Source organism: Schistocerca nitens, chromosome 3, assembly GCF_023898315.1.
Source record: "Schistocerca nitens isolate TAMUIC-IGC-003100 chromosome 3, iqSchNite1.1, whole genome shotgun sequence".
NCBI classification, from domain to species: Eukaryota; Metazoa; Arthropoda; class Insecta; order Orthoptera; family Acrididae; genus Schistocerca; species Schistocerca nitens.
In genome coordinates, this window is record NC_064616.1 from 912,390,828 (window position 1) to 912,403,209 (window position 12,382).

At 38.6% G+C, this 12,382-nt stretch overlaps 1 protein-coding gene across 1 annotated transcript in view; it reads right to left on the reverse strand.

Moving 5' to 3' along the window:
• The window catches only part of LOC126248970 (malonyl-CoA decarboxylase, mitochondrial-like), a 95,903-nt gene that overhangs the window by 58,478 nt on the left and 25,043 nt on the right, over positions 1-12,382 (reverse strand). Inside the window, exon 5 of the mRNA XM_049950522.1 lies at positions 8,297-8,452. Coding sequence (XP_049806479.1) covers positions 8,297-8,452 — 156 coding nt within the window. The remainder of the gene's footprint in view (positions 1-8,296; positions 8,453-12,382) is intronic.

The window sequence follows — 12,382 nt, forward strand, 5'->3', positions numbered from 1 at the left end:
CTAAATTGGAACAATGACATAGATAATGTTGTGGGTAGAGCAAACCAAAGACTGTGATTTATTGGCAGATCACTTAGAAGGTGCAACAGGTCTACTAAAAGATACTGCTTACACCATGCTTGTCCGCCCTATCCTGGAGTATTGCTGTGCGGTGTGGGATCTGCATCAGGTGGGATTGATGGACGACATCGAAAAAGTTCAAAGAAGGGCAGCTTGTTTTGTATTATCGTGAAATAGGAGAGATAGTGCCTCAGATATGATGTGAGAACTGGAGTAGGAATCATTAAAACAAAGGCGTTTTTTGTTATGATGGGACCTTCTCATGAAATTTCAGTCACCTGTTTCCCCTCTCATTGCGAAAACATTCTTTTGGCACCCACCTACAAAGGGAGAAATGATCATCATGGTAAAATGAGATAAATCAGGGCTCACACAGAAAAATTTCAGTACTTGTTTTTTCCGTACGCCATTCAAGAGTGCAACAGTAGAGAGACAGCTTGAAGGTGGTTCATTGAACCCTCCGCCAGGGACTTTCTTGTGAATAGCAGAGTAATCATATAGATGTATATAGATGAAGGTGTAGACTTTGTCAAAAAGATCTGGCCTATTTGTAGTTACAAGGTCTAAGATATTTCCATTGTGTGTGGGCTACTGAGTTAGCTGCTCAAGACAGTTTTTGGAAAAGTGTTCAAAAGTATTTCACAGGACTGTCTGTCTGTACCCCCAGCAATGACTCCATAGACATCCCAGTCTATACTCGGTAGGTTAAAGTCGCCTCGAACTAGTATTGCATGATCTGGGAATTGGAAATTTGTGGTAAGGTCTTATGGGACCACAATGCTGAGGTCATCGGTCCCTAAGACTACACACTTCTTAATCTAGCTTTAACTTACACTATGGACAACATACACACACCCATGCCCAAGGGAGGACTCATAGCTCCAATGTGGGGAGCCACACGGACCATGACAAGACGCCTCAGACTGCGCGGCTACCCCACGCGGCATGATCTGGGTATTTACGCACTACTGACTAGACTTCCTTTGAATGACTTTAGAACTGTTACAGCAGAATCAGGTGACCAGTAAAAACATCCAACAATTATCTTCGTTTTACTTACACCTGTTATACTTGACCAGATGACTTCACTGTCATGGCTCTTTGGTGTGACATCACGAGTGCTGGACTGCTGTTGAAACTGCTCATCAATATTTTATAAAGTTTTAATTTTCAGTTACTTATTTTAAAGCTTATTTGTGTAAATATTTGCTGTAAAAATAACTTATTAGTGCATTTTCATTAATCTCAGTCTTTCTTCCTGTGTTATTGACACAAGTGGTCTGTTATTCACGAGTGTGCTTACGTCGTTCATCCAAGCCTCATGCCTTAGTAGTGTGTTTACATTTTGAGCCGTGTAGTTTGCAGCTGTAGCTGTTATAAAGCTAAGTACTGACAAAGTTATTTGTGCACTGTTACACAGTTACTAAATTTAATAGTTTTCAGTGGTATTTCATACTGTTTGTGATGAAATAATTATTTAATAAACTTTTGGAATCATCCACCGCAGTGTTTTTTAGAGTTTTCTGTGTGTTGAAGTCATTTAGTAAACTTAGTGAGTTAGTTTTCAGCTGACATTTCTTATTGTTTCTAGTGAAATATTTCAGTAAAATTTTTAATTCAGTGTTTTAACTTCATTGAGTGTTCCAGTGGCCACTTGAATTTCTAGTTTTAGCTAATAATTTGGTTTTAGCTCTGTCGTAGGTTTGTGAGTAGTGGGTTATGGTGTGGGATTTGTTCAAAGTATTTTCATTGGGGGGGGGGGGGGGGGGGGGGGGGGGGAATGCAGTGGGGAAGCCAGTGGGCATTCTAATGAAATCCTCTCCTGGGAATGTAGAATGTGTAGTAGAAATAAGTTGATAGAGGAGCAGAGGCGTAAGATCTGTGTCCTTCAGGTGCAGTTACAATGCACAAAGAAGGAACTAGATAGGTTGAGGAGGGTGAGGGGTGTTGGGGAATGGGAACTGGCAGTTGGCAAGAAGGCAGCTAGGAGGAGGAGGTATTCAGACAGTTATACTTTGCGTATAGGCAATAGATTTGGCCAACTGTCAGAGTTGAGTGGAGAGGAGCCTCCTGTAGCTGTAGATGTAGGGAACATGCAGCAGTCCTCAGCAGTTAGGAGGCCTTGGTCAGTTGCAAAGTCTAACAGAAAGAAGAAGGTTCTGCTGCTAGGTAGTTCGCACAGTAGAGGTGTGGGCCAGCAGTTGGAGGAAATGTTTGGGAGAGAGTACCGGGTCACCAGAATTGTGAAGCCTAGTGCAGGGTTGGCTCAGGTGACTGACAGCATAGGGGAGTTGTGTAGGAATTTTATGAAGGAGCATCAGGTACTGATAGTTGGTGGAGCAGTGAACAGTCTTGATAGGGATGGGGAATGTGATGTAGGTGGTAACCTCATAAAGATAGGTACTCAAACTGGTACCACTAATGTGCATTTCATGTGACTGTTTCAGTGTCATGATCAGCCTCACATTAATGTGGCTGTTAGGAGCATTAACATGGGGCTGGAGAGGGCACTGATGGCAGAGGGCATGGGTCACATTTTAGTGGTGTCAGTTGGGTCTATCAGTAGGTCAGCTTTCTCTAGGCATGGCCTGCACCTCAATAGGTATGTGAAGGGGAGGCTGTCAAAGCTTACAGGTGACAAAGTAGTGGTGGGATCACTCATGGAAAAATTCTTGTAGTAGTTGGTGTTAGAGCTGCATCCTTTTTAGATTGAAGTCAGCTGATAGGTATACTTGCTTAAAGGAAGTCCCTCTAACTAAGGGCTAACCTTCAGAGGATGTCATGTTTCCAAGTAGAGAAGAAATTAGCATATTTCATCAAAATATAAGAGGTATTAGAGATAAAGTTTGTGAACTGTTTATAGATGTTGACTCTCAAATTATTGGTGTATCAGAGCACCACTTACATAATTTGACAATTCAGAGGCTACCTTTCCCAAGATACAGATTAGCTGGCTGTTTTTCAAGGAGTTCCTTGCGGGGTGGGGGAGTGGCTATGTACATAAAAAACAGTATTCCATTTGAGTCCATAGACGTATCATGACACTGCACTGAATAGATATTTGAATGTTGTGCAGGGGCAGTTGAATTTAGTGAAACTAAACTTATACTTGTCGTTGTTTATAAGTCCCATAACTCTGATTCCAGATCATTTCTGCTCAAGCTAGAGGGGGTTCTTGATTCACTTTGTAGGAAGTAGCAGAAATTAGTTACATGTGGTGACTTCAATATAAATTTTGTATATGATGCAAAAAAAAAGCATGTTGGTAGATCTCCTAAATTCATATGATCTGATGCAGATAGTGTTTTTTCCAGCTAGGGTGAAGGGGAACAGTAGCACAGCCATAGACAATATTTTTATTCATTCTTCATTGCTAGACGGGCATTCTTTCAGATCATGATGCACAAATTATAACACTAACAGGCTTTTGTACTCAAACAAATGTCACATTTAATTATAAACTATGTAGGAAAGTTAATCCAACAGCAATAAAGTGATTTTTAAACCTTGTCAAGGAACAAGAGTGACAGGATGTTTATAGTGCCGATAACATAGATGATAAATATAATACTTTCCTTAACACATTTCTCATGCTCTTTGAGAGTTGCTTTCCATTAGAACGTTCTAAACAGGGTACTAGCAGTAATAGGCAGCCCAGGTGGCTGACTAGTGGGATACGGATGTCACGTAGAACAAAGCGGGAATTATATCAAAATGTTAGAAGTTGTCACAATCATGCTACAGTAGCCCATTACAAACAGTATTGTAAGGTGCTCAGAAATGTTACTAGGAAGACAAAAGAGTAGGTGGTATGCAAATAGAATAGCTAATTCACAGGATAAAATTAAAACTATATGGTAGTTGTGAAGGAAGTGTCTGGTCAGCAGCAGAAGGTCAATGATATAAAGTCAGTTCATAGTACAAATATTTCTGTTACTGATAAATCAGATATATGTACAGTATTTAACAATCATTGTCTCAGCATTGCTGCTGAATTAAATACAAATTTAGTTTCTACAGGGAATCATATAACTTTCTTGGCAAATGCCTTTCTGAGACTGATGTCTGAAATACTCCTCTGTGATAGAAACAAGGGGGAGATTGAGTCAATAATTAAATCACTGAAGACCAAGGGCTCTCTTGGAGATGATGTAGTGCCTTGCAGAATATTAAAGTACTGTGCTGCACATGTTAGCCCTCTATTTAGCCATATTTGTAATTTTTCTTTTAAGAACGGGCAGTTTCCTGAATTATTAAAATACGCAGTAGTAAAGCCGCTTTAGAAAAAGGGAGAAAGGGATAATGTAGACAATTTTAGACCTATTTCTATGCCATCAGTCTTTGCTAAAATTATTGAAAAGGCTGTGTATGTAAAGATAATTGATCATTTTATATCACACGATTTGCTATCAAATGTACAGTTCGGCTTTAGAAGTCGTTTAACAACTGATAATGCTATATTCTCTTTTCTCTGTGAGGTACTGAATGGGTAAAACAACATGTTTTGAATTCTAGGCATATTTTTTGATTTAACTAAGGCATTTGATTGTGTTGATCACAAAATATTGCTCCATTAGTTGGATCATTACGGAATACGGGTAGTAGATCACAATTTGTTCACCTCTTACTTTAGCAACAGACAGCAAAAGGTCATTATTCACAATGTTGTGAATGGCTGCGATGTGGGGTCTCAGTGGGGTATGGTCAAGTGGGAGGTGCCTCAGGGATCAGTTTTGGGGCCACTCCTGTTCCTTATTTATACAAATGACCTGCCCTCTAATATTACTGGTACCTCTAAAATATTTCTGCTTGCTGATACCACTAGCTTGGTAGTAAAGGACATCGTGTGCAACATTGACTCAGTTTCAAATAGTGCAGTTCATGACCTAAGTTCATGGCTTGTAGAAAATAAACTAATGCTAAATCACAGTAAGACTCAGTTTTCACAGTTTCTAAACCACAATTCAACAAAACCTGATGTTTTAATTTCACAGAATGGGCATATGATTAGTGAAACTGAACAGTTCAAATTTCTAGGAGTTCAGATGGATAGTAAACTAAAAGGATGTTTTTGGCTCAGAAACGGGCAGTTTGCGCAATAAGTGGTGTAAATTCATGAACCTCTTGTCGACCCCTGTCCAAGAGTCTGGGTATTTTCACAATGGCCTCTCAATATATATTTTCTTTACTGTCATTTCTTGTTTACAATATCAGCTTATTTCCAAGAATAAGCAGCTTTCACTCAGTTAATACTTGGCAGAAATCAAACTTGCATTTGAATTGGACTTCCTTAACTCTTGTGCAGAAAGGTGTGCAGTATACTGCTGCGTCCATTTGCAATAAGCTACTGCTGAAATTCAAACATCTTTGCAGTAATCCACATGTGTTCAAATTGAAACTGAAGAGTTTCCTCATGGGTCACTCCTTCTATTCTGTCGAGGAGGTCCTTGAAAAATTAAGCTGATTCTTGTTTTATTGTTGATTGCGTTACTTAAACTTGTGGGTAGACTTTTTTGGGTTCATAAACATTTTATTTTTATCTGTTATTACTTTTATGTTGTAATTTCATGTACTGACATATTCCATGACCTTGGAGATTTGCTCTTCAATTTAATCCTACGGAACTTTGTGTGTAAATAAAATAAAAATAAAACCTCAACTTCGACCTCATTAGGGATAATATTTTTGTCAACTGCAATGAACATTCCCCTTACAATGGGTAGTACATCTATACCTAATACAACTGATCTCAAGGAATTCACATTCAGTGAAATAATTTCAAATCGTTTCATACAGTTGTGGATTATCAAAAGTGTCTGTTCTTTCAGACATGCATGTGAGTACCCCTATCCCATGTTCTTCAATCTGTATGTTAAGTAAAACAGGAGAAAGAAGGAGAAATTTGAAAAATGCATGAAGGCAGGGTAAGTAATAAAAACTGTGAGGTTTGCCAATAATATGTCAGGGATAGGAAAGGGTGAACTGAACACAATGATTAGTGCCTTGAAAAGAGGTTATAAGATGAATACCAACCAAAGTCAAGTAAGAGAAGGGGAATGCAGTTAACTAAATCAGTCAATGTGGATGTGAAATGAGACCTAAAAGTAGTATATGAGCTTTGCTATAAGAGCAACAAAATAATTGACAATGTCCAAAGTTGAGAGGACACAAAAAGCTCACCAGCAATAAAAGCAGTGTGCTGCTGAAGAAGAGAAGTTTGTTAAAACTATATATAAATTTAAGTGTTAGAAAGTCTTCCATGAAAGTAAGTATCTGAAGTGTAGCCATACATGGAAGTAAAACATGGTCAATAAACAGCTCAGACAAGAAGTGACTACAAACACTTGAAACATGATGCTACGAAAGAATGCTGAAAATTTGATGGGCAGGTTGGATAACTAATGAAGAGTTACCAAATCGAACTGGGGAGAAAATAAATTTAGGGCACAACTTGACTAAAACAAGGGAGAAGTTAATGGGCACATCCTGAGATATCAAAGAGTCCTTAGTTTGATAATCCACATCTATGCTGCACAAGCAACCTTATGGTGTGTGGCAGTGGTTAATTTGTGAACCACTAACTATCTCTTGATATTTCTCTTGTTATTCCTCTTGGTCCTTTGGCTCAGAGCCTAAACTGATGCATCTCCCTTGGTATTCTATCACACGTCATTCACTTTACACAACTGTTACACTTAGGCCTTACTGAGTCTATCTGCTACTGTAAAGGTACTTCCTTAACCATCTTCCTGATCACTTCCTTCTCCCTCCCCTCCCCCCCCCCCCCCCTCTCTCTCTCTCTCTCTCTCTCTCTCTCTCTCTCTCTCTCTCTCTCTCTCTCCAGCCTTCCCCCATACGGAGTCCATTGTTTTTCAAGATTTGTCACATTTATGTTATTTTACCTTTGTGGTATCTGTTTAGATGAGTGTGGAAAACTGCCTAAAAGTCACACACGAACTGACAGGCTATCACACTAACAAACATTAATCTGCCGTAAAGATTCAGTTTGGATCGAGCTCCCCTCTCCGTTCCACACACTACCATGCTGCACTTCAAGCTATGAGTAGCTCTGTTACTCCCACTCTGTGCCTGTGAAATTTAATTTATATACTTGTATCTTGTTTAAATACCTTTTCTTTATTGCCCAAGTTTCAGAAGCATTTATCAGGATAGACACGTAGTAGGATCAAGCATCTTTATCCCACGTCAACCTCTTGACACTTCTTAGAAATGCTGCTGCTTTCATCTCTGTCTCACCAATTTATCATTTCTTCCATTTGTTTCCACTGTGCTTCCATGATATTTTAAGATGTCATTATATTTCAGTTGTTCCCCTTCCAATATGAGTTCTGCAGTAGTCCTCTCCCTCTTCCTGGTCATTATTGCTTCATCCTCCTTATTCCCCGAAACCTCCTCTCTAACTATTTCACCCTGTTTATTATGTCATCCACAACAAACACAAAAAGTAAGGATCAAAGTGCACTTCCTTATTTTAAACCCCTTCTCTGCTTTGCCCAGTCTTTTATCTCATTTTCTACTTTACCATAACTTCTATTTCAGTTATATATTTCTGTCAGTTGCAGATTTTTGCATGCCCTTGTTCTTCAGACCTTCCCAAGCCTTATTATGGCACACCTTCTCTAGATCCAGAAAGAGCATCAGCAAATCTTGCCCATAATCATAATGTCTGTTTAAGCTGTCTTAAGACAGATATAAGGTCTATTACTGACCTCCCTGGCCTGAAGTCACAGAATTACAGACCAATACATCAAACCCCATCTGTTGCTAGAATCTGAAAGATACTCGGTATTTCAATGCATGAAGTTCCCTGGAGGAAAAGAAGGTTCTGTCCAGGGATCTCCAGGGATCAGTATGGATTTTACATTGACTCATTATTTACATTCTACCAGGACTTTGAGGTAGTAGAATGTCATTTCATGTTACATATGTAACTGTGATGCTCTTTTCACTGCAGTTTTTTTTTTCCACTTGGGTTTCTGAGGATTGAAATAATTCCAAGATGCATCATGCATACTTTGTGATCAATAAAGTCATTCCTCCCTGCTGTATGACTTTATGACTTTTTATGCAACCTAGCCAGCTTAACTACAGATTCACACATATTTAGAGCAAAAGTATTCAAAGACGACTGCTTAACAATTATGCTGTATGTCACAACCAAAATTTATATTCCAGAGTCTTTTAATTTACAAAAGAGCACAGAAATATAACTTACCTTCTGCAACATTTCACATGGTGATCTCCATGTAATTCTCTCAAGTTTGAGAAATCCTACAGAGAACCATAGAGCAAGCATTTCTTTCAGTGTGATGTTCAGCTGTTGGAGTGATGGGAGCAAAGGATTCCCCACTTCAGTCTCAGAAATAAGTGACTGTAATACATAACACAATGGACATCAGAAGTTTTGTATTACAGTAGCTAAACTAAAAGTCTTTAAAATTAGCACATGTAAAACTGAACACTTGAAACAGTTATGATTAACCATGGAATGTTGTTGAATAATATACATACCACAATGAAAGAAGCAAGGAAAAGTACAGAAATATACACACAGGGCATATAACAATAATGGGAGTCTGAAAAAAACAGAAGCTAAAAACTGTTTCCATTAGAAAACCACTATTCAAATTTTGTACTTTAAAACCCTGCTCACAAGGGAACCTCCCCATCGCACCCCCCTCAGATTTAGTTATAAGTTGGCACAGTGGATAGGCCTTGAAAAACGGAACACAGATCAATCGAGAAAACTGGAAGAAGTTGTGTGGAACTATGAAAAAAATAAGCAAAATATACAAACTGAGTAGCCCATGGGCAAGATAGGCAACATTAAGGATAGTCTGAGCCCAGGAACGCCATGGTCCCGTGGTTAGCGTGAGCAGCTGCGGAACAAGAGGTCCTTGGTTCAAGTCTTTCCTCAAGCGATAACTTTACTTTATTTATTTTTGCAAAGTTATGATCTGTCCGTTCGTTCATTGACGTCTCTGTTCACTGTAATAAGTTTAGTGACTGTTTTGCGACCGCACCGCAAAACCGTGCAATTAGTAGACGAAATGACGTGCCTCTCCAATGGGAACCAAAAACATTTGATCGCAAGGTCATAGGTCAACCGATTCCTCCACAGGAAAACACGTCTGATATATTCTATACGACACTGGCGACGGCATGTGCGTCACATGACAGGAATATGTTGTCGAATGGCGAATGGGTAAAAAGATTCTTCTACCTTCTCCGATTTAGGATTTCTTGTGGATTTGATAATCACTCCCAAAAAAGTGATGAAAACATACAGGACGGACAGATAATAATTGTCTGAAAACAAAAAATTCAAATTTTTCACTAGAGGGCAGGCTTGAACCAAGGACCTTTGGTTCAACAGCTGCTCATGCTAACCACGCGGCCACGGGTCTCCTGCGCTTACATCCTCCTTAATGTTGCATATCTTGTGCATGGACTGATCAGTTTGTATATTTTGCTTATTTTTTCGTAGTCCCACACAACTTCTTCCTGTTCCCTTGATTGATCTGTGTTCAGTTTTTCAAGGCCTATCCACTGTGCAACTTATAACTAAATCTGAGGGGGGTGCGATGGGGAGGTTCCCTTGTCAGTAACACATTTTCACAGTTATCTTTCTTATCGGACAGCACAAATGATACCTTTGTCCACTGTTAATGAAGACCTTGGCCCCCAAAAGTCTCACAAACACACTCACATCGTCAAGAAGGGATTGTATAAAAAGAGGGTAAAACTTTAAAATAGCCAACTGCAAAAGCTTTTAAACCATCTTAGATTTGCTAGTACAAATGACAGAGGCTCTAAAAGAGAATTACCCATGCTTACTTAGAGATACGAAGTATACCTCATGCATCCCAAGGGGAGATGTAAGTTAACAGTGCATCACAGATTTGTCTCAGGATGCCAGCAGTCTTTTGGCTATCTATGGGAGAGGTGTCTTTAATGAAGACAGAATATGGACTGGAGAACAGTTCATGTATGTAACAATGTAGGGGGAAAAAAGGCTACTTAAGAAACTAAGTATTACAATAAATAGTCAAAACACATGGAAAATAATAAGGAATTTGAGTGGAGACAATATAATGCTCCATATAATCAAATGCAACAACACACAACATAATATATCAGCTGCTGGTGGATGGTGATGCCTTGAGAAAGAAAGATAGTAAAAAAGGAAAACAAAATCAGCAGGCATTGGGAGGGAGTTCACCTTTCTTGCATAAAAAACTTGAAAAAATCTTAAATAAATAAAAAAATGGGAAAGCTACAGTACTGTATGACATCCAAATGGAACAAATTAAGAACACTGGAATTTCAAGATGATACTGGATCCTTCAACTATTTAATGGCTACAGTGGTGGTTGCAGAGTTTGAAAGTTTTAGAGGAAAGAAAAATAGTGCTGAAACAAAGAAAGGATCCATCTCACTCAAATGGATTATTCTTCTATCTCACACCTGAGCCATCTTTATAAAATATTTGAGACAACTTTGTTAAACAGACTGATACCTATTAGAGATCCCTTTCTAAACACAAACAACCAATTTTCCCAACAGGTAAATCACACACAGGAAAGGGGCTAAAGCTGATACAGCATATTAAAGAGAGCGACAGGTGTTGTTTTTATGGACCTTTTGGTACACACAGTTAACCATCATAGCTTATATGTGGAATTATATGACTTCGACACAGGATACCATCTGTTAAGAATCATAAGAATTCTGCTGAGAAACAGAAGGTTCTTAGTTTGAGTCCATGCCAAGTGAAGTGAAGCTATAAAAAAACTGGCTGCCACAAGGAACTCATGCACATGCACACAAATGACCAATTAAATGGTGCAAGATCCTTTGTATATGCTGATATGGTTGGCAGCCCAAGAAAAATATTTCAAGAAGGTTGAGGTGAAACTAACTGCTTTGGAAAGAATGACATTTCTGTCAAGCAGGTGATGACAGTGATGCAATGTTTTGAGAGTAATTTAGTTATTCTTAACAAAACTGTTTTTTTATTATTAAGGAGTAAATATGAATGTGCTGGGTAACTAAATTATTCTCATAAGTAACAGCAGTCTCTACTTACTATTAGAAACTTCATCTGAAGCACAAACCATCCAATACTCTATTGCAAGCTTCCAATTTTCAAAACAGAGAAGCTCAAAGGAAACAATGTCATATGGAAAGGAACTGCACTGCAGTACCACAAAGTTGGCATAGATCTGGAAGAGAGCTTTTCTTCACGACACAATCAGTAAATACCAAACAAAAGGTTACAAAACTCATCAATTTTCTCTGGAAACATGTCAACCTGAAGCAGTGAAGTATGTGACCAATCCTGTATGCAAATGTTTTTGTGCTTTGCTAATCAGCAGGAGAATATGCATGGAAAAAAAGGACAGGAAACCTGCTGAAATATAATTGGGTGCTTAAAAACATAAGTGGTAGACAAACTGTATTAAGTCTCTGGAACAGTACCAACATTTCAGTGATAATACAATACAACTGATGGGTAGAGGTCAACTACCTGCACCTGGATGGGTGACATTCACTGCACAGTCGCTAGCCACACCAAAACAGAAATTACTACCAAAGAGTCCTTCATAAACTATATCATCAGTTGCATATTCCCCCACCAAGTAAGAATGATGAATAGGCAGCATTAAAGAGAGAAAACTTATCAGAGAAGTTAGCTCTTGGTTCACAACATAAGTGAGCCACATGGAAAGCCCTGAACTGGCTTTGTACTGGAGTGCCAGGGACTAGAGGAGAGCTCTCTATGGAGACTATGCCATGACACATACAATGTTCAAGGCTGCCATTTGTATTTATAATACTCTACTATACATAGGCAACAGACAGCAGTTATAGTTAGAAGACAGGTTCTTTTTTACAGTTCTCAAACAGTAATGTACAAAGGGTTGCAAGATCATACATCAACATGATTGCATAGACACCACTTATTTTCAGTATTCTTCTTCACTTTCTCTATTCTGATTTACCTCTATATATTACTCCTTCTTCTACGTTGACAACTTATTTTGAGCGGAAAAAAAGAGGGTCGCAGGTCCCTCAAGCACATGTCAAAGTCATTGCACAACATGCTCCAATTTTACTTTTTTGAAAACTGTAATTACGGAAATAGTACAATGATTACTCAGAAGAATGAATTATGTAAAAAGAATACAAATGGAAAGCATTTTATAAAGGGTGATTTTTAATGTGCTGGGTACACATCACAATAGAGAAGTCTGTGTGAACATTAGCTTCCCTGGCTCCCCTTCTTATTATTTATCGA